Source organism: Mustela erminea, chromosome 21 (genome assembly GCF_009829155.1).
Source record: "Mustela erminea isolate mMusErm1 chromosome 21, mMusErm1.Pri, whole genome shotgun sequence".
In the NCBI taxonomy this organism is placed as follows: Eukaryota; Metazoa; Chordata; class Mammalia; order Carnivora; family Mustelidae; genus Mustela; species Mustela erminea.
The window spans coordinates 37,172,820-37,200,006 of record NC_045634.1 but is presented as its reverse complement, the minus strand read 5'-3'; the positions used below and the strand labels follow the sequence as shown (position 1 = coordinate 37,200,006).

At 41.6% G+C, this 27,187-nt stretch overlaps 1 protein-coding gene across 2 annotated transcripts in view; it reads right to left on the bottom strand.

Moving 5' to 3' along the window:
* CSMD1 (CUB and Sushi multiple domains 1) overlaps positions 1-27,187 on the bottom strand; it is a 1,941,062-nt gene that overhangs the window by 517,568 nt on the left and 1,396,307 nt on the right. For both annotated transcript variants that reach the window (XM_032328946.1, XM_032328947.1), the window contains one exon: positions 24,307-24,428. In XM_032328946.1, coding sequence (XP_032184837.1) covers positions 24,307-24,428 — 122 coding nt within the window. The remainder of the gene's footprint in view (positions 1-24,306; positions 24,429-27,187) is intronic.

Sequence of the window (27,187 nt, the reverse complement as noted above, 5' to 3'; positions counted from 1 at the left end):
TTATAAGGAAAATAAAGAGGATGGGCCAGAAAATAAATGCAGAGCAAGAATGGTCAAAAGCTTCCCGAACCTGAGGCGACAAATGGACATCTAGATCCATGAGGATCAATGGACCTCAAATAGGTTGAACCTGAATAAAGCTGCCCCAAGACACATTATAAGGACACTGTCAAAAGTCAGCAAGAGATGGGGTGCCTGGGTGGCTCAGTGGGTTAAAGCCTCTGCTTTTGGCTCAGGTCATGATCTCAGGGTCCTGGGATCAAGTCCCGCATCGGGCTCTCTGCTCAGCAGGGAGACTGCTTCCCCCTCTCTCTCTGCCGGCCTCTCTGCCTACTTGTGATCTCTGTCAAATAAATAAATAAAATATTTAAAAAAAAAAGTCAGAAAGAGAAAGGAGGGAAGTTACATACAAGGGAGATCCCATGAGAACAAACTGAGCCCAAAGTCATCAGAGGAAGGAAATAATAAAAAATATTGAGAGAGTAGAGATAAATTAAATAGAGGACAGGAAAACAATAGAAAAGATTAACCAAACTAGGAGTCAGTTCTTTGAAAAGATAAACTGAATGGATAAACAGCTAGGCTAACCAAAAAGAAAAAAGAAAAAAAAAACCATAATGAACAAAATTACAAATGAAAGAGGAGAAATCACAACTGATACCACAAAATACATAAATACAAATGATCGTAAGACATTATTATGAACAATTATACAGTAACAAGCTGGAAAGCCCCAAAGAAATGGAAAAATACACAGAATCTTACAACTTACAAGACTGAATCAGGAAGAAATGAAAGTCTTAACAGACTGGTATTAGTAAGGAGTCTGAATCAATAATCCAAAATCTCCCAACAAAGAAAAGACCAGGACCAGATGGCTTCACTGGTGAATTTCACCAAACATTTAAAGAAGAATTAACATCAATCTGTATGAAACTCTTCCAAAAAACTAAAGAAGAGAGAAAACTCTTAAACATATTTTATAAGGCCAACGTTATCCTGATACCAAAACAAGAAAAGCATACTCCTAGAAAAGAAAACTAGTTGGTCTTATATGTTCGGATAAAAAATTGTGCTTATTAAAAGCTGGTGGCATCACAATTCCAGACTTCAAGCTCTATTACAAAGCTGTCATCATCAAGACAGTATGGTACTGGCACAAAAACAAACACTGTGTTGTGTTTTTTAGATCAATGGAACAGAATAAAGAGCCCAGATATGGACCCTCAACTCTATGGTCAACTAATCTTCAACAAAGCAGGAAAGAGTGTCCAATGGAAAAAAGACAGCCTCTTCAACAAATAGTCTTGGGAAAATTGGACAGCCACATGCAGAAAAATGAAACTGGACCATTTCCTTACACCACACATGAAAATAGATGGTTTCAAGATGGCTGAAAGACCTAAATGTGAGACAGGAATCCATCAAAATCCTAGAGAAGAATACAGGCAGCAACCTCTGTGACCACCACTGCAGCAGCTTCTTCCTAGAAACATTACCAAAGGCAAGGGAAGCAAGGGCAAAAATAAACTTTTGGGACTTCACCAAGATAAAAATGTTCTGTGCAGCAAAGGAAACAGCTGACAACACCAAAAGACAACTGACAGAATGGGAGAAGATATTTGCAAATGACAGGTCAGATAAAGGGCTAGTATCCAAAATCTATAAAGAATTTATCAAACTCAACACCCGAAGAACAAATAATCCAATCAAGAAATGGGAAGAAGATGTGAACAGACATTTCTCGGTAGAAGACATACAAATGGCTAATGGACACATAAAAAAATGCACATCACTCATCATCAGGGAAATACAAATCAAAACCACAATGAGATACCACCTCACACTAGTCAGAATGGCTAAAATTAACAAGACAAGAAAAAAAAACAGATGTTGGTGAGGATGTGGAAAAAGGGGAACCATCCTACACTGTTGGTGGGAATGCAAACTGGTGCAGACACTATAGAAAACAGTATGGAGGTTCCACAAAAGGTTGAAAATAGAGCTACGCTACAACCCAGCAAGTGTACCACTGGGTATTTACTCCAAAGATACAAATGTAGTGATTTGAAGGGGCATGCGCACCTCAACATTTATAGCAGCAATATCCACAATAGCCAAACTATGGAAAGAGCTAGATGTCAGCTACAGGGAATGGATAAAGATGTGAGACAGACAGACAGACAGACACACACACACACACACACACACAGGAATACTACTCGGCCATCAAAAATGAAATCTTGCCATTTGCAACGACATGGATGGAACTAGAGTGTGTTATGGTAATCAAAATAAGGCAATCAGAGAAAGACAAATATCATATGATCTCATTGATATGGGGAATTTAAGGAACAAAACAGAAGATTGTAGGGGAAGAAAGGAAAAAATAAAACAAGACAAAATCAGAGAAGGAGAGAAACCATGAGAGACTCTTAAACACAGGAAACAAACTGAGGGTTGCTGGATGGGAGGGGGTAGGGGAATGGGGTAACGGGGTGATGGACACTAAGGAGGGCACATGATGGAATGAGCACTGAGTGTTCTATGAGATGATGAATCACTGACCTCTACCTCTGAAACTAATAATACATTATGTGTTAATTGAATTTAAATAAAACTTTTTAAAAATTACTTATTAGATAATCTTGTTTTCTGATCAAAATACAGATAGTCTCAGATTTTAATGGTTTTCGATTCAATATGCGACCATAAATTAGCCTCTAGAAAGTTGGATTTAATTTTTCCATAGAAGCGACACTCCGCTCTGGCTGGGTTCCTGGACTAGTCCTCTCAGGGCACTGCAATTCACACACAACTTACTGTGCACACTAGAACCATGCAGTATTCTCGACAGTGCTTCGTACACTGCACACTGTTTCTCCTGGAAAACCCACTCCCTAGTTTTAATGGGAAATGCCTCAAGAATTTCAACTCCCGGGGAGCAATCCATTATCTTGCCCTAACCTTCCATATTTGTACCAGTGTTCTATTATGAATAAGGGGCTTTATTTGCTGTTAAGGAGCACAGTAGACTGAGAAACAAAAGACTGATGGGATTCTGCAATCAGTGGCTGGGGAACCTAGTTCCAGGCAGCAGAGCAGGAGCTCTGTTTTATGGCTGCCGAAACAGTAGTTCTGTGCCAGGCGATGCCAGGAGAAACCTCGTACTTCTGCTGCAGCATAAACATGTTCCATAGCATCTAACTATTTTCTTTTCACAAAGTCGTTTAGGTGCACTCAGAGAACGGTCTAAAGAAATGATCTCCCCTCCTTGCTCCCCTGAAGCATCCTATTAGTTTCACCTCCTAAGTAACTCTCAAATCTGTATCTTCCTTTTGACTCTCACTTCATTCAGGTGAATCACCAACATATCTGTTCAATACCAGGGTTTCCTTAATTGGCAACCACAGGAGGGGGTTTTGGGAAAGACCGCCGTTCTGAACTTTACCTACTACATGATGCTACTGCTCAGGGGGACGGGCACTGAATGAGAGACCCAGCAGTGACCCTGTCCAGCAGGTACCCCAGACGAGTGCAGAGTAAGACGGTCTTCGTTTGGTTGAATCTATTCTTGATTTCTGCCACGAGGCTGGGAGGCTGCTGATGAACAGGGAGCCGTATGGATGGTGTCCCCTTCTCCCAGAATTACCTCCCCCAACTCCCCTTAACAAGCTGCTGAGTGGCTCATAAAGGTAAATAAGACCCACTTTGTAATAAATTATTAAGACAAAAATTTCATTGTGAAGAAGTTTTTATGCACCATCACCCAACTGGCCTCATCAAACGTTGATGTTGCTGCATATATTTAAAGGGTGGATTGTGCAGACTGACAGGTAAATGGTACGGTGAAGTTTTTCTGTTTTCCCTATCTGCTCATCTTAGTTATGGGTGACGCCCTGTAGTTTTATATTTTATTACGACTGATTTCACGGGCGCACATCTGATGGACCAAAGTGGCAATTTCTGAAGATGAGCTGGGAAGTAGAAGAGGAATTTTCTCGGTGTCGAGACAATTCTGATAAGGTTAGTGATAAAGAATTACAATCTTTTGAATCATTTCACTGCACTAATGTGGCATGAAACACAAGAGGAATTTCGTCTTTAGAACGAAAGCCGCATGCCGTGGGGATTGCGTGAGGAATCGAAGCTGCCCTGTTCACTGCGCACTGCAAGTGGAGAGCAACTTACAAACGAAGCACTGGCTTCGGCAAAACCGAAGACACTTAACGGCAAATCACAGCTACTCAGTGTGTAATGGTGCCAACTGTTTCACAGAGACTGAAGCTCAGAGTAGAGTTTCTGCTGTGAAGCCAAAAGTCACGTTGGTGGAAAGGCTCAGGAAGCAAGTTACTTAGTAGCAGAATTTATTGGCCGGAGAAGGCAAAGTCAAATACTTGGTAAAACCTTAGTAACACGGCATGAAAAATTATCGTGAGTACACACTGAGAATTCCAAGATAGGACGCAGTGTGAGGGGCTGGACTGATCGCCCAGCACATTGAGGGCATGTCCCGGATACGGAGAGAACCTTCTAGAAACAGCTCCACAAAGTAAACAGTCAAAGATCTAACCGAAATAAAAATGGTGGTAACATTTAAGAAAAATTTTCTGCGATACGTAGGTGCTTTAAAAAGGCAAGACCAAGACGTATGTAAATACTTGCTCTCCTGTCCAGAAACAAAAGATCTTGGAGAAACAGTGTGAGTGTCTGGCCAGGTGACACCGGTCCATTGTGGACCTCACAGGAGGATTTGCCTCCACTGCTGACCCAAACAACAACCGAAAACAAACACACAAAACCCTCATGTTTTCACGACATTCTAATTGTTCACAGTGAGGTACGAGGTAAAAAGCTTTTGGACAATGCTACAAAAAAATCATTAACTTTGTAAGACAGAGACAAGTTTCGGAATCTTGCGAGACTGTGGACACGTAGACACAGAGCATCGGGGACGATGAGAAGGCTGCAGAAATGAGTATTTTCAGTCATTTTTCATCAAATGAATCTGCTAAATAGCTTTCCTCAGCCCCATGGAGAAAGTGACTAGGTTTTAAGTAATATTACTGAAGTTAAGAGAAAACGGGAACATTGGAGAAACTATGTTGCAAAGGAAAATTCTGAACTGTGTCCAGGGCCTGCTTGGGTTTAGGACAGGGACAGCTATCAAACACCTCCTGTCTTTTTCAAAACTTCTTGGAAGAAGTGTGGGGTACCTTCCCCTGTTCACAGAAGTGGGCAGCTGGGGGAGGAACCCGCTCTCCGGATCTTCTGTTCGGCTGCAGAGCTGGACTTTGAGGCAAGGGGACCACTGTAGTGACTGTGGTCTGGCACCATTACCCCTGCCCAAGTTCTTGGGGTCTAAGAAAGAGGATTATCCAGCTCCGCCTAAGAAAGAAGACAGGCCGTGGCTGCAACGTGAGTTTCTTCCATGCGAGGGCAATGTTTTCAGGGGTCAGGACTGAACACAGAAACTCGCCTTTCAGTAAAAATGAGATCCACGTGTGCTCAGATAAGTTCTAAACTGAGAACATAATACTGTGCAACAAAAAAGCACAATTTTCATACAGAAGAGATATATTTAATTTTGTTTGTACTTATAAAGGTCCTACTTCTTAGGTATGTATAGATTTATAAGAAAGCAAGAGGCCAACAGTTGCAGATAATATTTTTCAATTGTTACGCATATATTTGTGTCTGATTATATCATGCAGTGGGAAAATTTTTTTTAATCTTGTATTAAATTGTACTTTAGGCTCCATTTCTATTCTTACTGATTTACGGTTTAGATAGCAACTTCAGTATTTCACATGATTAATGACCTTGAGTTTGTGATTAATATAATTTAACTTAAATATATTTACTACCTTTATTTAAGTCAAACTCACTGAGCCTATCTTGCTGAAAGAAAGAAAAAATTCTATTTTGTCTTAAACAAGTTATTTAACAGAAATATATTATGTTTTTCTTATAGGTTTACAATACCTAATATTTAAAATAATAATAAAAGAAAAAATTAAGTTCAAGAAATGTAAACAAAACTCTTGTTCATTTTCTTTTATAGAGTTGGACAAAAAGTCATTTCTTTTTGTTTTTTTTCTCTTAAAAAAACAGAAAATGACTGTGCCAAAGGCTATAGGGTCACATACCATGTCTTGTTAGCATCCCTTACAGAAGAAATTTGCGATAGGACTGTGGTCTATTGGAAAAAGGTATGTGAAAATAAATAACTAAATAAATAATAAAAGTAGTTTATGTTACAGAATTATAAATAAATAAATGGAGCGATTGAGGAAAAGGAGGAAAACGGTTTCACACTCTTTGTCCAGCGGGCGGCCCCTCAGGAGCAGGGCACGACGCTGGCGGGGACGGAGGGACGCACCGAGCCAGTGGCCCGTGCGACGGTGAGCCGCTGACACCTGCCGTCACCGGCGCACCTCCACCCGGGCGCAGTCGGGGGGCGGCGTGGCACCGGGGTCCTGCAGCTGGACGTCGCCTCTAGCTCTCGTCCCGGGAGAGACCAAGAAAGGCTGCCTGAGCCACGTCACCGTCCCTCGCACCGCGCGCCCGCCCTTCCCGACTCTCCACCCCGTGAGCACGAACGTGACGTTCGGACACGAGCCTGGTGCAGGTGTGTGCAGGCTCAGCATGCCCTTCCAGCTCCTGACCTTCAGAGTGAAGGCCGCTCCTGCTAGGAGGGCAGGCTTGTGTTCCACGGCCTGGCCCAGGGGGCTCCGGCGAGTGCCTCCCTCCCGGGAGCACCGAGCCCGTGATCACTGGGCCACATTCCTGCATGGTCCAGCCTATGTCCTGTCTTGAATATCTGCTCTTGTGGCCCTGACCCCGTGTCCCGAACCCGTGCTGCCTCAGCCTTCTGGGAGAGATGTGATGTGCCGGTACCCTCCCCTGCTCCTCCCTCTGCGGGCCGCCCACCACAGCCTGCACATGGCGGCGATGTCTGCCGACGTGTCCGCTTCCCCTCTAGACCACAGGTCTGCAGGCTGCAGTCCACACGCCAGATCCGCTGTGCCAGGTCCCGTCTGGCCTCCACAGCAATGGTTTCTTTATTCTTTAAAGCTGTGGGAGAAATGCAACGCAAACATGGCAGAGACAGCCTGGCCTGCAGAGCCTACAAGGTATATTATGTCACCTTGAGGGGGAAAGGTTTGATAACCCCTGTTCTAGGTCCTGCGGTCTCTGACGGCAGGAGCCAGGCCTTGCTGTACCCGGGTCCGACATGTCATGGAAGTATAATAAATGTGGACCGAGCACATAAATACGGGGGCAAGGGCATCCCCCGAAAGTAGGCGAGCAGGAAATGAGTGTATTTCTTCCAGGTGGGTAGAGGGAGTTGATACACGTGCTCCTGATAATACGTAAATGCTCACATTCTTACATTTCGCTATAACTTTCCTCATGGGTGACTGGAAAGATTCCGGGTAAGAGCCTGGGAGAAAGAGAACGGGAAGGAAGGCTCCAGGGAGACGGTGAGGAGCACGACTGACCCCGGCTGCTCAGGCCCAAAGCCTGGGGTCACATTTTGTTCTGCGCAAACTCAATCACCAGCAAATCTTCTTCTGTCTCTTCCATAAAATGGGTCCAAAATCTGGCCACTCAGCACTTCGGCCCTCATGCTCATTCCGGCCACACCGGCCTTTCTGTTCCTCCTCAGTCAGGCCCAAATCCCCCACCACAGGGCCCTGACTTTGCCTACACTAACCTCCCGTCTCTGCTCCCCCACCCCCACATCTCCCTGGGCTCAGCTCAGGACAGTCCCGCCTGCAGGCCCATCAGCACATCACACCTAACGTCCATGACCTTGACCACAGCAACTTCTATCCCTCTGCTCCGGTTTTGGGGTCATTTACTTGTTTGTTTGCTGTTTGTGGCACCTCTTAGCACCTGCCCTGAGCATGCTGTGACCCTAGGCCCTAGAGAGCTGACATGCGGACACTCCAGGACCGTCGTACATAATCGAGGAGCAAATAAACAGAGAAACAGGAACACACATTATGTGCGCAGATGTCGCAAATCTGCTTTCTTTGTTAGAAGGGAGTGCAGCATCGCACCCCCGACTCCCTCCTTACACCACTACTCACTCCTCAATGTGAACAAAACGAGACCTGTGTCCCAGAATGCTCCAGCCACCTGTCTGTCCCAACAAGCCTGGGTGTCAGGTCAGCACCCGTCTCACTCTGCTTCTCGAGCTGAGGCAGCGTTGGAGAGCGGTTGAAGAGGGACACTTTAAGTCTTTGTGACTCAGCTTTAAGAAAAAACATTAATAATAGAACCTACGACATAGAATATGTAAGGATTCGGTGAAATAGTGAACATAATTTATTTCTTTTTCTAAAGCCAGCTAATTTTTCAAGCAATATTAGCAGATACCTTCCGGCACTTGCTGTATTACAGCGTCTCTCACCCGCTCCCATCCTTGAGATACTTGGAAATCTGAAAGGATGAGTATATATTTTGAGTCAAAACACATATTAGAATCTGTAAAGTTCAATGCATCTGAAAGCTGATTGGCTGCAAGCTGCGGGGAGACACAGTGGGCACGCAGTCCTGGGCGCACTCCCTGAAATGACAGAACCGCCCTCCGGGAGCCTGGGAGAACACAGCAGACTTTACAGGATGCGGAGCTTCCTATCATGACCTCTGTATTGTAAATCCTTTTGCAGATTTGTTTCATAAAGGTATAAAAAGGGTTTTTTCGATGATATATTTTGCTATTCATAGATCAGTTGGATATTAAACTACACTGTGGCTTGTGAACTGTGAATAGATGGGACTGATGACAAGAATTACTCACTCTAGGGCATCACACGCCCTCTATGCTCAAGCCCACGGCCAGCTCGGACAGAAGACTGTCCGCCGCATGAACATGCGTACTGTGATGCAGGTACCTCATGCCATCTTGCTTCCCCAAACCCGGACTTGGCTTCTGATCCTTAATGGTGAGGCTAGCCACTGCTGGAACAGAAGCCTTCCCTAATCCCACAGTGACAGTGACAGCCCAAGCTTAGAATGAGGAAGACGGCTCATGGCAAAGGTCTGAAGACAAGGATGGGAATTTTGTGGACCCGTATTCTGAAGTGCTGGGAGGAATGGGGAAGCAATCATAAGCAGTTATGGAAAGAGGAGCCTTATGAGCACAGTGGCATCCTTTCAAACCTCCGAGAAACAGAGGTGCGGTTTCCGGAGGGAAGGCAGGGCTATCCCTTGGGAGAACAGCATTAGCGTTTGGAAGGAAGGACAGAGAATTATTGGAAACTTAAAAAAAAAAAAAAAGTCTTGACACAAAGCTTGAGAACTGAAATCAGCCCACAGACTTGCAGTTTTTGCCTATTTTTGAATTCAAGAAACTTGTATCTCCACTACGTTTTGAACCAAGTAGTATATACCAAATTAAGGGATTCTTCAAAATGTCTATTTATTTTTTATAAGATGTATTTACTTATTTGAGAGAGAGAGCAAACATGAGCCATGGGGAAGGGTAGAGGGAGAGAACCTTGCAGCAGATTCCCTGCAGAGCAGGGAGCCTGACATAGGGACTTGATCCCACAACCCATGAGATCTACACCTGACCCCAAACCAAGAGCCAGATGCTTAACTGACTGAGCTCCCCCGGCGCCCTCTAAAATGTCTTTTTAGAAAAAGCAGTTTCAGGCAGTTCATTACAAAGATCCTTCTGAACTGTGGCAACTGTGGCAACTTCCCTTTGTCCATCATAAAACTTCTCTACGTAGGCTGCAAACATCCTCAGAAGCAGTTTAACCTCAACACAACAAAAGGAAGTGGGGAGATACGTGGATACCAAGCATAAGGCATTTTCATAAGTTAAGAGGACTCAGAGCCGACGCACACCTACAGATAGATCTATTCTGATGCGAGAATATTTACGTGCACAGACTCTACTCAGACAATCCACGGGTGCCCAATGACCTAGAGCATCAGACGATCTAAGTCATCTGTACTTTTGCTCCATAGGAGTGTAACATGCATGAAACGGATTCCACCTCATACACCGACACACAAGAATGGAATGTTTTTTATGAATTTTTAAAACCAATTTTATTTGCAACTAACAAATTATAAAAAATTACTTATTTCAATGGAAATGAATGATTGTCATTTCTTGAAGTTAGTGGAGGTGGAAGATGTATACTGTGTTGAAGGCCGCACAGAAGAGCGTTCTTATTCCGGAAGTCTACCTCATGTTGTAGACATTCCATTTACCATCTGTAATGTGAAGTGATGTCTTTTAGATTTATTTATTTATTTGAGAGAGAAAGAGAGCACTGGGGAAGGGAAGAAGGAGAGAGAGAGAGAAAGTGTCAAAGACTCCCCACTGATCACAGACCCCTATGTAGGCACGGTGTTCAGTCTCACAACTCTGAGACCATGACCTGAGCCAAATTCAAGAGTGAGATGCTTAACTGAATGAGTTACCCAGGAAGCCCTGACTTGAAGTGATGTCAAAGACTGACACTGAAGAATTGAATGTATTCTAGTAATAGATATATATGACTCCTAAAACCAACGAGACAACCAGCCAACCAATGAACCAACCAACCAATAAATTATGGGAAGGAAAAAACAAAACAAAACTACTCTGAGTGCCTTTCATCAGTTAGTGTAAGGTCAGACTGAACGCAACGGGATCTTCATTTATGGATACGTGAGGACATACTTAAAGAGGCTCTGCACTCACACAGCAGACTCAGATCCACAGGCATACACCATCGCCACAAACTTGCCGAAATACGAGTATACGAGTAACTTTCAGGGATTTTTATAATAATTTGGGAGGTCGTTCATTGCCTCTTCGGATAAACCACTTTATAAAACACAAAAAATGTGACATGGATAGCTGATCCATAATCTAATCTTATATCTGCTCAGTGCCTTCGTTTCTTTACTATTATGAGAACTTATCAGAGACACTAGATGCCTCAAAAACGACAACAGGACAGAGGGAGGATATATGGCAACCAAGACCAGAGGAAGCTAATGGGAAGGCAGGACTGACTGATACAGACTTGGAGTAGTCACCACTTACACCAGACTTTAGGACCCGTAACTGTCGTAATGATGGCCACTGCAGCACTGCTTATGAGACAGCATTTTGGAAAGAACTGGAATATCTATTAACCTGGGATGACTGAACGAGTTTTAGTACACCCACACCTGCACGGACATCCTGAAGACCTTAATGTGGGTGAAGTAGACATATAAATAAATAGATCTAGGGAGGTGTCCATGTTTTATGAAGTGAAAATAAGCAAAGGATTGCAGGACATTAATAATACGTGTGTATATAAAAATACATATATACATGTAAGATACATACATATGTGTGTACATATATGTTTGTGTGTATGTATATAGATAGATATATATAGATATATCTCCACAATTGTGCACACATATAGATACATGAATAATCAAATACCTATATTTATATAATTACAGAAAGGCAGATTTGGGGCAGAGAGTAGAATTTAATTTGTTCATATCTTAAATGTGAGAATTTGGATGACATATACTTTCTCTGTGTTTTATTTTATTTTTCAAAAAGAACTGAAATACACATTTATAATTCAGAATGATATAATGTGTATGTGTGTGTTCTTAAGGGTTATATGATGAATTCTTTACACTGTATCTCATTGCCATCTAGGTCAGTGGTTTTCACAGACTACAGACAATACAGAAAGAGGATAGGCAAGAAGAAATCTTCAGGAGAACTGCAACTTAAGGCAGAAATGAGAATGATATTTTATTACAGAAGAACAATGAAAGGAAATGTCTGAAGAGAAGAAAGGCACATGAGGTGAAGGGAATGGAGAAAAAAATAATTTTTTATTAATCAAGATGAAGAATTCTGGAGATCAAATGTCTAGCACTGTGACTATAGTAATGATACTGTATTGTACACTTGAAATTTGCCAAAAGGGTAGATCTTATTTGCTCTCATAATTAAGATAACTCAATTAACTTCATTTAAAAGAAAAGGTAACTATATGAGAGGATAAACATGTCACTCATCTTGATTATGGTAATCACAATGTTTACCTATATCAAAACATCACATTTTATGCCTTAAAACTATATAATTTTTTTTGTCAAATATACCTCAATAAAACAGGAATAAAAAAAACTGTAGAAATGCATACTATAACTGTGGATAAACAAATGTTAGCTATATAACATTAATATGTTGACTTTATGATTGTTGAATTTGTTATAATAAATTTCATTTTCAGTTCAATTCTGCCATGACAAGTTATAGCAACTTTATTCTAAAATGAAGCTGTGTCATAGGGAAGTTCTATTTTTAATTTCTTGAGGAATCTCCACACTGTTCTCCAAAGAGGCTGCACCAACTTGCATTCCCACCAACAGTGTGAGAGGGTTCCCCTTTCTCCACATCCTCTCCAACACATGTTGTTTCCTGTCTTGCTGATTTTGGCCATTCTAACTGGTGTAAGGTGATACCTCAATGTGGTTTTAATTTGAATCTCGCTGAGGGTTAGTGATGATGAACATTTTTTCATGTGTCTGATAGCCATTTGTATGTCTTCATTGGAGAAGTGTCTGTCCATATCTTCTGCCCATTGTTTGATATGATTATCTGTTTTGTGTGTGTTGAGTTTGAGGAGTTCTTTGTAGATCCTGGATATCAACCTTTTGTGTGTACTGTCATTTGCAAATATCTTCTCCCATTCCGTGGGATGCCTCTTTGTTTTCTTGACTGTTTCCTTTGCTGTGCAGAAGCTTTTAATTTTGATGAAGTCCCAAAAGTTTATTTTGGCTTTTGTTTCCTGTGCCTTTGGAGACATATCTTGAAAGAAGTTGTTGTGGCTGAATCAAAAGATTACTGCCTATGTTCTCCTCTAGGATTCTGATGGATTCTTGTCTCACGTTGAGGTCTTTTATCCATTTTGAGTTTATCTTTGTGTACGGTAGAAGAGAATGGTCAAGTTTCATTCTTCCACATATAGCAGTTTTCTACTCATGCAGTTTTCCCAGCACCATTTATTAAAGAGACTGTCTTTTTTCCACTGTACCCTGCAACTGCACTACTGGGTATTTACCCCAAAGATACAGACGTAGTGAAAAGAAGGGCCATCTGTACCCCAATGTTTATAGCAGCAATGGCCACGGTCGCCAAACTGTGGAAAGAACCAAGATGCCCTTCAACGGACGAATGGATAAGGAAGATGTGGTCCATATACACTATGGAGTATTATGCCTCCATCAGAAAGGACGAGTACCCAACTTCTGTAGCAACATGGACGGGACTGGAAGAGATTATTCTGAGTGAAATAAGTCAAGCAGAGAGAGTCAATTATCATATGGTTTCACTTATTTGTGGAGCATAACAAATAGCATGGAGGACATGGGGACTTAGAGTGGAGAAGGGAGTTGGGGGAAATTGGAAGGGGAGGCGAACCATGAGAGACTATGGACTCTGAAAAACAATCTGGGGGTTTTGAGGGGGCGGGGGGTGGGAGGTTGGGGTACCAGGTGGTGGGTATTATAGAGGGCACAGATTGCATGGAGCACAGGGTGTGGTACAAAAATAATGATACTGCTATGCTGAAAATAAATAAATTTTTTTAAAAAGCTTCCTTCATTGAAAATTTTACATATTTGTTGCTCATCTTCTGGAATCCTGCATCAAGATAAACTCATTTTCCATATAAATTTTAAATATATATTTATCTATATATATGCTAGCTTCTGAGGACTTTTAATTCAAATATGAGGTTTTTTTCAAATATGTGTCAATCATAATTTTAATTTTATTTTCCTTTTTCATTCATTTAATTATTTAAATACATATGCTTATATATATGCAAATGTACGTATATAAAGATGCTTAAGTTTGGTTTCAGACATTGGTACATGAAATAAATGTAGTTGAGCATTTTAATCATTGTATCTATACAGGGCTCTGCAAGTCAGTGATATTAATTATGATACTCAAGCAGTATTAAAACTGCTTCCATAAAGCAAATATTCGAAGGGTCATTTTCTCCCAGTGTTCATGGGAGGGTACTAAAACTGGTAATTTTAATTCTGACCAAGGGTAGATGACATCAGATAGGAATGTAGCTAAAAGAGTGATGCTCTAGATATTTTAAAATCTTTATTTTTCCATATATGTGCTCATTGCATAAGACTCCTCGCAACACTTGACAGCACAAGACATTGGAGCTATTTAGAATCATAAATGCCCTCCGTGGACATTATAAACATGAAATATTTAATTAGGAACACTTTGGTTCATCATGTTAGGATTCAGAAGTGATCCTGTGAGATCATCTACCGGCTTCAGTCTTTCAGCAAAACGTGTCATACGAAACACAAGCCTTTCTCTCAACAGCAAAACAATCCCTATTTCAAGTAAGTTCAAAATCACTTCACTGACTTCAAGGAAGACATGGGGGTGCTTGCTGTTTCATGTTAAGAAAATGATAATAATTTGCATTTCTCCCATGTAAGCACCTTCAAAGGCGGGAGGGACTCCACATTCCTGTACCACCTCAGAGATGTATTGTTTCAAGGGCAGCTGCTCAGCATCTGACTGTGGGGAGATGGCCACAGGGTGCCCATCGGTGAGCTGCCCTACTCCTCCCCACTGCCAGGGTCCTACTTGGCACCATTGACAGCTATCAACACACTTCATGCGTCATCGGAAACCCAGAAAAACAACGGCCAGGTCATTAACACCGTCTTTCAAATACATGGGTCCAACCATCACTTAGAGGATTGTGAAGACCAGCAGGACACAGAGCATTTGGAATATTCTCTTTGTAAGTCTGCACATCTGTGAGAGCCACTAAGCGACGGTCACAAATACAGACCGACTAGTGCCGAGCCTCGGGCGATGGGAAAGCCTGCTGCTGGAAAATATGAACCACAACCGAGCTTAATAATGACAAATGAACCTTCTGTGCTGTGTGTGTGACATTCTGATGAAAATAGTGTTTTATCTGGAAACTTATTAGTACAATATATTTAGCTATTTTTAGGACCCATATAATGTGTACACTTGTGGGACTTGTGACCTGGAAATAGCTATATAATATTAAACAAAACAAAACTTCAGTCATAGCACAAACTTCTCTGCCTCCCCAGCGATATAAAACAATAAATGTTTGGTCATTATTACAGCTATTTAATCAAAATCATTTATTGGGTCTCACAATTGGCCATCCGCTGTGCAAGAATGGAAATTCAAAGATGACATATACATAGGCTTGCTTGCAAAAGAAAATTTAAGTAAGTTATTTCATTCAAATTTAAGATTTCTAAGATGTACTTTCACATTTTTACCATTAAAAAATAAACAAACAAAAACACTTAAAAATAAGAAGCAATGTTTAATTCTAGATTTCTGCAAGTTAGGAACTGGTCATACAAAGCTCTGACTGTTTGGGGAATTTTCCCTATATTTTGAAAGATTTGACCATTTCTCCTACTTCTGTTGAAAGGCATGGTCAGATGCTCCAAGAACGGCTTGGAGTATGGAGGTAATCTTTTACAACTTCAGATAGTAAATTAAAATAGAGCTTTACCTACTTGTGGTTCTTTTTCCCTTTGCCCCCTCAGAGAGTAATATACATCCTGATTTACCAGGATAATTATAGGTTTTGGCTGTTTCCAGCTTAATTATTAATACATCACTCTTTAAAAGAGTTTTGGTTCAATTAGTAAATCCTATGGTCAACCCATTAACTAGTTTGTTGGTTTGCAAGAAAATATAGAATTTCTGCCATGAATCCGATGATGAATATGGCTTCGATCATTCAGTAATACCACACATTTTCACCCTGATACAGGTGATATGCTGTCTTAGTTCAGGGAGTCTGACAGGACACACAAGCACACAGCAGAGCCATTCTTCCAAGAACTGCAAGTTTAGCAGCATGGCTGGGGAAATAAGCTTGCAGAAGCCAAGTGGCAAAACAAGAGTGGAACGGTGTCGGGTCCCCGGCCATGAAAGATAGATGTTGTGAAAAGGACCTTTCCCCACGGACCATAGAGAATTGCTGAGGGTTTAATGCTAAAGAAGAACAGACTCGTATTTCACCTCTGTCCTCACTGCTGTAGAATTGCGGGCGTCGAGGCACTGTGGTGGGAGCTCCCATGAACACAATTTCAGCTCAAGATACATATTTGAGCAATAAGTATCAAAATTATGAATGTGTGTAAATTATTACTCTAATTCTAACTCAAGGACTTGAGCCTGCCGAAAGGGCTGCTAAGAGAGCGAACATAAAGATGTCTGTGGAAGCATCGTTGACGACTATGGAGAGCGGGACAGTGTGGACACCTGTTGAAAAGAAGAGGCTGGTGGAACACTGTACCCATTAAAAACTGTAAGTAATATCTGGAGATGTATACACTTTGCATCTACTAAAAGCGAGTTATATCTGGATACGTATTGTATATTATGTATATGCATTACATATACACATACATATGCAGTATGTTACAGAGTAACAAAGCAATCTGTAAAATTGTGGCGTAATATTTAAAATTAAAAGGTGCCATTAAGAACCACAATGAGGAGGAGGAAGGAAGGCAATAAAGGAAAACCATGTCCTTGTGTATGTATCTGTGGGTAGAAACATAGATGCAAAAGTCTTAAAAAAGTACACAGCAACAGTCAGCACTGAACATCCTGGGGACTGAAATGTTTAGTTCCTTCGCTTTTTGCTTTCCAGTTATCTGTGTCCTTTGACTTTGTGAAATAGAAACCCCGTATTTGTTTTATCAAATGCACATTTATGTACATGTTCAGTTTTTGAAGATCCCCCATTAGCTGTGGAAGATCCGTGAGGAAGACGGAGAGCGGGACGCGGCGAGCAGCGGAGCCCTCTCACGGCCGCCACACCACGCGCTAAGCAAAGACGCTGACCTAGAGTACCCGGTCGCTAGAACACTGGCAAATGGAAAAGGGAGAGTGAGTCCAGACTTAGGGGTGAAGGAAAAATGCTCAATAGAGGAGGCAGAGGAGGAAAAGAGTCCAGAATCAAGGTCACTGTGTGGATATCACGACAGTATGAGGGACTCAGAGAAAGGCTGTTGGAGGGGAAGCAGATTGGTAAGGTAGAAAGAACCAATGTGCTCTCTATCTGTCCACTTTAAGGACTGCGAGGCTGCCCCAAAAACGCCCTGGGACCGTCTGGACTTCCGGCACGGTGCTTAGGTAAGCTGATGTACGCATCACTCTCATCAGAGAAGACAGTGCTTGAAGCAACGGAGCTAAGAAGAAGGGCTAAGAGGTGATCCTCTAATAGTAGCGGTAACATTAATAACTTCGAGGCGTTCCCATACATGGTCATTCATCTGATAAACACAGAAACACCATCAGGTTCAATATTATCACTATTATTAAGATTATTGGCAAATGAGGAAACTGATAGAGAGATTTTAGGTTTTTCCAAAAGCACACGGCCAGGAAATGGACAAAGGCTGGAGCCTGGGGCTTTAAGTAACGCATCTGGTTCTCTCCCACCATGCCACTGTCCTGCAAGACTCTGGAATCATGTATCTGGGGAGAGACGATCATAAAATTAGAATTGTCTCTTAAGGTGAATCGGCGATGAAAAGGAAGTAAAGAAAGGCCAGAGAAAAGAGAAACGAGCTGGAAGATGGTGGCAACAACTCCCTAGAGACTTCTGTTGGCTTGCAGGGGCCTCAGGAAACAGTGAATTTCTCTCAAGGTGCACTTAGGGGGAAATCAGTGACCATCATGGGCCTAGCATCCCTGCAAAAGGACGTTTTGCTGTGAGCCTCCTTTATTTGACTTTATCAGGCTAATGGCTTCTTGCCTGGTTTTCTCATCTTTCTTCTGACATGGGATCTCCAAGCAAGCAGAGATCTCAGCTGCTGTTTGCCAGTCTTTGGCAACTATCAACAGTGTGTGACCCAAAAACACACTGAGTGAATAAGTGTTGTATTGCTTTTGCTACACGTGTAATCATTAATGTGCGTAAACAAGAAAAGCACTGAAAAGAAGAAAATGCGAAAGGAGATGTGTTTAGATGCAGAGTCCTTAGTAAATATTAAAAGGCAAAAGAAAAAAAGAAGACCACTTCTAAAATATGTCAACCTAAGTGGGAAAGGAAAACTAGTTATTTCTGCCTCCTTTTCTCATAAAATACACACACACACACACACACACACACACACACACCCCTCATAGAAAACAAAACAGAAATAGAAAACTTCTGCCTTTCTGCCATAAGGACTAGATTCATTCTTACGAGCAAATTCTGGACATACAATTATTGACGTGTCCTCTTGTAAAGCCACTTTTGTGTTAAAACAACACCACCACCAAAAATCCCTCAGTAGTCTGTGGACTTTTCTCACAGCAGTGCTTCCTGGGTATCACACGCTTCTCCACTGCCATAAATAAGCACCATTTTAGCCTAGATCTTCATTCACTCACATCAAGTGAACTCTTACTGGATTTTGTCTATTCCTTCTTTCTTTCTTTCTTTCTTTTTTTTAAATCTTCCTACTGTGGTCTGCACATTACTTACTGACAGGTAAGTCATTCTAAAAATGCTGTCTCCATCGCGCGTGTGTGTGTATCAGTACATATACGCGTGGACAGAAGTGTGTGTGTAATTCATGTTTTGGCTTAAGATGCAAGTGAATCCACAGTGCAGACCTTGTTTCCTGTTTTATTCTGGAGCACCAAGAAGAGATGATAAAAACAGCTGCACTTGCTCTAAGAAGGCAGTACTTGGGGTGTTGAGAGAAAATCCGGTTAGTGGGAAGAAGGGGTGTAGGCTTCCCTGTGGCAGGAAAGAAAGGATGCCAGGAAGGAATGCACAGAGACTCGAGAAGGAAAGAGTCTCAGGAGACAAACTCAATTCGTGAACAAGGTACAAATACGAAACAGTGGTAAGGGGGACGGCGTTGGCAATGGAGGAGCAGCCACAGTGACACGACATACTGAGAGTGGACAGGGATGAAACAGCGAGTCAGAACGTGATGATGGCCAGCAGGCACTAAGGGGCACGCTGTGTGCCAGGAAGGAGGCTGGCGTGCAACCGGACTTTCTGCAGAGGTGTTCAGTGACCCAGAAGACAAGGACGGGGCCATTAAACAGAGCACATCATGACTCTGGATGGGAAAGAGGCCTGTGACAGAAAGGATGGAGTTACTCAGGACACTGTCACCACCAGGAGTCATGCCTCTAGATGTCTCTCTACCAATCTGGAAATCCCTAATGGGTAAATATCACCTACTGAATTTATTCAAATTCCATTTCAAAGCCATAAACTATTACATGTAATATTTAGTTTTGCCTTAACTTTAAAATTATCTGAATGCAAATGAATGACTTTAAACCTGCATAAATTTGTTATTTCAAATTATGTGAAAAATCTCCCAAGTAAACAAAGTTCATTCTCCTTCCCCAGAAAGGGATCTGATAGAGAGCTGTACTTTCTTACAAGCGATAAATTTAAACCAACTTTTAAAAAATGATTTTAGATAGTAAGACTTGTTCCTTGAATCAAAGGTGTAAATGTATAATTGCTGTAACTAGTTACCTATTCCCTAAATACCTCTCAAATTCATCTTCTGTTCTCCAATCCTGACACCACTGTCCTGACGTAGCCTCATATCATCCTCCATAATTATCACAAAGTCCGGATGTTTCCTGCTTCCAGTCACGTGTCCTTCAAATCTGTGCACCTGACTCTTGGCATAGTGATGTCTCCAAGAGTACACACGGCAGCGCCACTTTATCCCCCTGTTTCCTGACCCCCAGTCATTACCATGACATGCAAACCTTTACCTAGCTATCTTTCAGGATCTGAATGATGTCTTTTTAAATGCAGTCATGAATAGCTGTGATGAAGAAGAGGAGGAGGAGGAGGGGACAGTAAGAGGGAGGAAGCGGGAAGGAGGGGACAGGGAGGAAGAAGAGGGGAGGGACTGAGCATTTGCCAGAAGATGTTCTAGGTGCTTCGTGCTGATACCCGGCTCTTCGCAAGGGCGTTCCCCAGGATCTAACCAAGCTGGCACCTGGACTGCCGACTTGCACCCTCTGTAACGGTGAGAAATAGATTTCTTTGTTTATAAGGTACCCATCTCTGGTCTTTTGTCATAGCAGCCTGAACAGACAAAATGCAAATGCGTAAAATCTTTGAAATTCTCAGAGTTTGACATCAACAAAAATACTCTCTAAGGAGCTCAAACTAAAATTAGGTACTGAAATTACGTCACCACAGAATGCATTTGAAATATAAATATATCTCTGCGTATACATATGAAGATACAGACGTACACTCGCATTCCATGTATGGACTCTAGCGAAAGTGGTCGGTGTTTAATCTTCCCAATGGAAACCACGTGGATGAACTTTTCAGAGCATCTGCTAATAATTCCTCTAATCTGTAATGGATGAACTATATATCACCTCTTCAAGAATTGGGTCATACAAGTTATTGCAAGTTTTACCTGAGAAAGCTGAGTTATTGAAAGTATATATGATGAAATAATTTAACAAATATCTAATTGCTGAATTAATTTTTATTGACCCTCTACTAGACGCGTACGGCAGGAACGATTACTACACCTGGGGGTTCAGAAATCTGCTTCTCCACTAAATTGGGACTTCTTGAGGATTTTTTTTTTTTTGAGATCTATTTATTTGTATGACAGAGAGAGAGAGAGCAAGCGACTGAGCAGGGAGAGGGACAGAAGGGGAGGGAGGGAGAATCTTAAGCAGACTCCGTGCCCAGCCCTGAGCCAGAGACACTGCCCTGAGCCAGGGACACTGCGATCAGGACCTGAGCTGAAACCAAGAGCTCAACCCATGCTCAACCCATGGCAACAGCAAGACTCCCTGGGGAAATATTCTTTAACTTTCTACCTAGAACATACTGCATAGTAATTTCTCCTAATATATATCTATATACTGTACACACACACATCATATATATGTTTAACAATTATTAGTTACAATTAATTTATTATTTAATATATGATCTGTTAGAGTATGTATAATATTTATATGTATCATGCATTCAATAATAATGCAGAATATATTGATATAATTAAGAACAATTGTGTGTGTGTGTGTGTGTGTGTGAATGAATAGATTTCTAGTATTCTTTTCAAGTTGACATTCCACAATATGACAAATTGTGATATTCATGACCCAGCTTTCTTTGGTCATTATCTCGTACAAACGAGCTTATATTAATGCTTCGTACACATGGACACGTCACTTGATTGTGTAAGAGTCAAAGCAAAGAATGAGACCAGAAGCATCTCTAATCATGGAGAGAATCAAGGTTTCATCCAAGATGAGCTTACTACATAAACTCCGACTGACTCTGGGAATTGATTTCAGGTTTCTATCCTATTGTATTTCCTAAAAGTTTGTAGATCAAGTCAAACATACAGATTGAGGCAGATCATCACTCCTCATCTAGAACTCAGCATTCATGCTTCTAGCAAGAGTCATTGTCTGGATGCCTTCTCTCTTATGCTCAATGTGTAATACACCTTCATCACCATGTGCTTAGTCGGGAAACCCCCTTATTTGGAATGTCTCCCAAGGAATCAAATTAAGCCTAATTATACTTAATGTCAATGACTGCTTCTTAATTTGGATGGTAATTCTGCTTAATTGAGATGCCTTCAGGTGTCTAAGTGGTGTTCTAGTAGAGAGTACTGGTGTGCATGAGAGCATCAACCTGCAATGTCTTGTTTCTTCTCTGAACATTTCACCAAAATAAAGGGAAAAAAGACAAAGAATTAAAGGAAGCAATGTAACCCAAGATTCCCGAAATTTAATGTATTCATTGCTGAGTGTCCAGAACCAACAAAATCTGTATGAAATCATGAGAAATGTCCATGTAAATGTAAGCAAAGATGAGACAGAAACGTGAAACTTCTAAAATGAGAAACATGTGTCCATCTAAATGGCATACATTCATTATTTTACTGATTTTTTTTTTTAGAGTTGGGCCAAGTTGAAAAATCAAATTCAAAATGTCAAAGAACACACTTCAAGCATTTTAACCAATTTTTAGGCTACTGGAGTCTGCTAAAACAGGAAAATAATGGGATCTAAAGTGCATCATAAACAAAATATGAATCTGATGATAACAAAAACCTCTTTGACATTATGCTTGTGTGCCTGTGGTAGGCACACCCATTACCACAACCTTCTGGCTTCCAGAGAGTTCTTTCCTCAGGCTCCCTGGGAGCTGGAGCATGGGTGTTTGATTTAGAGAAGAGAGAAGTCTGGAGAGAAGTCGGCTAGGACATTCTAGAAAAAACTTCTTCTATTTTTGAGAAAGATAAGCCTCATCTCTTCATTGACCATGATTATGTCACAGCCATCTTGTGACCTGAGGGGGGGTAGGGTGGGCACTACCCACTACCCACTACCCTCCCAGAGAAGAAACAAGTAGGGTTACCCCCCTAGATACAGAGGAGGAAATACCGGAATCATCAACAACGTTTCTGAGCTCCTAAATTAAACCTGCAATCTCACTGGCTCTGCCGTTTTCTTATGTGAAATAATGCTTCTTAAAAACTTCTTCTAATACCTACAGCCAAAAACATCATATTGAGACACTGAATAACCTATGATTTCATTTCCATATGGCACCCCTCACGGTGATAATGGAATACGGAGGTGCAGACATAAGTGACCCTCCTCCCAGAGAGAAGAGCTAATGAAAGGTCATCACAGGGCAGTGAAAAGACACCCAGGTCCTCATCCTCGGTAGGAGCAAAACAGCTGTGAAATCTTTAACGCGTAGTTTACATCCCGGGGATCTCGGTCTCGTGCCTGTCAGGTAAATGGTGTTTAGACAATCGGAAGCTTCCTTTTAGATAGGGATTTTGATTATTCCAGTATGTATGGGAAGGATAGAAACTCAGATATATAGGTATATCTGTAGGATAAAAGTATTCATGATTATTCATCTGTGATCTGGGTTTAAATGAATTCTGAAAATACTGGAAGGGTTTTAATCAAGTTTCCTGACGATTTAGCTTGGCGTCCCTGCCTATCCTATCAGAACACCATGGGTTCACTGTTTCTTCCACACAAAGGCCTTCAGTACTTTGAAGTTCTTTACCTGACACATAGAATGGCAAAAATCCCACCATTCCTTACAGTGGAAGCCCACTCCACCCTCCAACTGACACGGGGAGGAAAACACGCCATCAGCATGACTCTCTTGACTCTGCGTGGCTTCTCTGCAGGACCTCATGCACATCCCAGATCTCAGCAGCGTACAACACACTTCTGAATTCCAAATTTACATCTACCAGTTATGTCCACTTGAATGAATATACAGCAGGCTCCTCACTCTCTTTATGCCCAAAACCAAACCCATTATCTCTTCCCATAAGAAAACAAAACAAAAACAAAAAACAAAAACACTGGTTCTTGAGGACCCTTCCCAAGTTCAGAGTATGGAGAACCTATACTATTCCAGACAGGAACAATCTGATGCAGGGTAGCGTGTGCCCAGAAGGGCTGAACACATGCTCATTCAGGTAAGGGCTTCACCACCACCTCCAAACCCATTCTTTTTTTTTTTTTTTAAGATATTTTTTATTATTTATTTGATAGAGAGAGACACAGCAAGAGAGGGAACATAGCAGGAGGAGTGGGAGAGGGAGAAGCAGGCTTCCCGCCGAGCAGGAAGCCCAATGTGGAGCTCGATTCCAGGACCCCAGGATCATGACCTGAGCCGAAGGCAGACACTTAACGACTGCGCCACCCAGGTACCCCCAAACCCATTCTTGATTCTCCCGAGTCCATTTCCTTCACAGTCACCATACCGTATCCTCCAGACTTGCCAAGAGAACAGATCTTAAAAGTTCTTACCATAATAATAAAAAAACTATAATTACGTAAGATGATATACGTTAACTATTTTGCTACATACGTGTGTGTGTATACATGCACACATATATATATAATTACATTATACACCCTACAATGAAACAATCTTATGTCAATTATATCTCAGCAAAGCTTGGCGGGGGGAGAGCACAGACCCTCCAGATCGGTGGGAGGCAACCAAATGAAGGACACTCACTTTGTATCTGATCCTGCACGGGCTTTCTGATAAATGTGGATCTATCTACACAAATGCAGCGTGAGCTTTTCTGTTCGAACAGCGAACAGTGAGGGTGCATGACATCTGTGTATCTTTGTGTCGCAAACAGCCATCTGAGCTGGAGTATTGATGGCATCAGCTTCGCAGGGGTGGAAGCCGAGAGCCTTACCTTGTCCGGGTCTGTCGTGGTGATGACCCACACACAGTGAGCATTGTCCTCATACTGCACCGGGTAGTTAGGGGACGTAATGACGCCACTGGGTCCACGCAGATTGGAGCCACATGTTCTAGCTAGAAACACATAGAGATGGTATTATTTTCTGCATCATTTGATCAGTGTGGTGAAGACATAACAGAAACATGGAACGTCAAATTAGCTAACCACTAAGTATGACAAAAAATGGTTCATGAACTCAAGTTGGTGAGGGAAGTTTGCTCAGCCATCAGGACCCTTGTTTGGGACTCGCAACGTGCAACGGCACCCAAGGCGTTACCTTTCACAGAATGACCATGTTCCTGATACCTCCATGGACAGTGTGCAGTCAAACTGGCCCATCCCCATCCCACTCTGACTCAAAGAGAGTCCGCATGCACATGCAGCTGGAAATGGATGTCGTGGAGGGGCAAGCGAGTGCAGGGGGCTCCGGAGACCCCCCACTATGCCCTCAGCTGTAGGACAATTTCATCTTCTGCACTAAAAATGAGGGTGGTGGGACAGATCATCTCCAAAGTCTCTTTCAAGCTTTAGATTCTATTCTGCAATCAACTATGCAAATTCCTTTCCAGCACAGTGCAAACAGGAACTTCAAAGAGAGTCGACAACTTAGAGAAAGAAAACAGACGTAAGGACTCCGAAAGGAGAAAAGGGGGAACAAGGGACCTTAAATGGAGAGACCAAGCAAACTGTAGAAATGACATAACCCACAAATATGACTGTTTTCCACTATAAAACAAGGAGTTCAACTGACCTCCATTTTAAGAAAGGTTTGTTTTTGGTTTTGGTTTTGGTTTTTTTTTTCCAAATCAATAGATAATTTTTAGAAATCAAGTGTCGGCTTGCAATGCAACCCAGCCTTCACATTAATAATTTGAAGTGGGTTTGAGAAAAGAGCAGGAGAAACTAATTTCACAAGAAAGAACTAATGTAAGGGAAGCTCGAGTTCATTTTTCTCAGACTTCATATTACACAAACTGATTAAACTGTCACCCAACAAAAGATGAATCCCAGTCAGGACCCATCTTGCCTGTGTTCTTTTTCTTGGCTGAGCACCACTCCAGGTCAAGGATTGCTCTGGGAGATTCAGTCACAAAATTGAGAGACAGGATTCTGACTTCCAAGGGCCATCTTATTGCTGAAGGGTCAGGAGAAACCATTTATTTGAGCTTCTCCTAATTGCCCCCAGAAATATACACTTCTTGTTCTACATATCAACATAATAGTGAGACAAATCATACCTATTCCTGATGATAGTTCTTTATTGTAATGATTAACTTACAGAGCTATCTTTCCTACAGGGTTGTGACTTTCTTGACCTTGAGAAAACATCTTTCCCTTATCCTCAGCACCATGTCCGCTGTCTGTAATTGCAGACATAAAAACGTGAGAGTAGACAAATTTTCAGTGGTTCAATACTTTGAAAATAATTAGCTAAAAATTAATCTGCTATACAATGAATAACAGAAACATGGGGTAATCAACATCTAAAATGCTGGCATTTACTATGCAAATGGATAAGATTTCTTTGATGAAGATGTATGAAAGATGGTCTGGTTTTCAAATTCTGGTGTGTCCTGGCTCAAAAGGTCCTCCAACGGAGAGCTCACTGCCCTCATATGATTCCACCTCGGCACTGAAGGGCTCTAGTTTTAGGCACATGTTTTCAGAAAAGATCGTGAGCTTCAGACGGGAAAGCTTCCTAAAGCACCTTAACAACAGCACTCATGAGGAACCTCAGAAGAAAAGCTGTCGTCAGTAAGTGTGGAGTTGCGATATCTTTCTCTAACATGCTCATTCCTGGCTCAGTTTCACACCAAAAGGCTGATGAAAGAATAATGTTCTGTTACTTGATTTTTTCACTTAATTTTGAATTAATAGTATCTAGGTGCCATTGTAAGGATTTCAGACTTCAAAACAACACTCCCAAAGAGTGAGTGAGTGAGTACGTGGGGAGCTAATTTGTTATATTCCCACGAACAACTTGTGCCCATCCAGCCATTAGCCCCAGCTGTCATTCTGCTAGAAAGTTCACCAAATCTGACATTCCTTCAATGGCCTTGCGTCCCACTTGTCTTCTTTGAAGCCTGACCCTTAACTTGACTTATTCAAATTGCCTACCAGCTTTCCGTGAAATTCATCTTACTATTGCTTGGGGAAATATGATTTTTAGTGATCATATATTTCAGTGAGATATCCATTAGTAAAATATTTATAGGAAAGCAGCACGTTTCCCAGAGTTTCATGCATACTGAGAACTGTGTTTCACATAGAGCGAGGGATGAATCCAGTTGCCTCAGAGACATTTTTCACCAGAAATTGTCAGATTAATTCATAAAGTAATTTTTCTTTTTCTTTTTTGTCTTAGAAATGTATCTCCATTTTTCAATGCATTTTCTAATCTATTAAATTTAAGTATTTTTTAACCCGTACTTTTAATCAAGCCATCAAAATAATCAGCAAAAATGAGATACGTGGTGTATTCTGTCTTGATAATTAGAACAATTCCTTGCATTTGATCATTTTCCCCATAAATACTTGTTGTCATTTTTAAATAGTATAATGACTCTAAATAATATGATCTAACTATAGTTATTTAATTCTAATCCTCTGTTTGAGGATTAGATCCTCTGTTAGAACTTTAGCTAGTATCACAGACTTTACCTTTCTAAGTCTTCTCCATCCCCATCATCTGCTTCTTCCCCAAATGATGACACTGCCATCATCACACCAATTACTAATGACTCATTCGGTGCTACTTTCCCTATCACGGCCCTCCTGCCAATCACAGATAACCTTCAGACTTTCCACTGGCACCCACTCATGGTCCAACCAT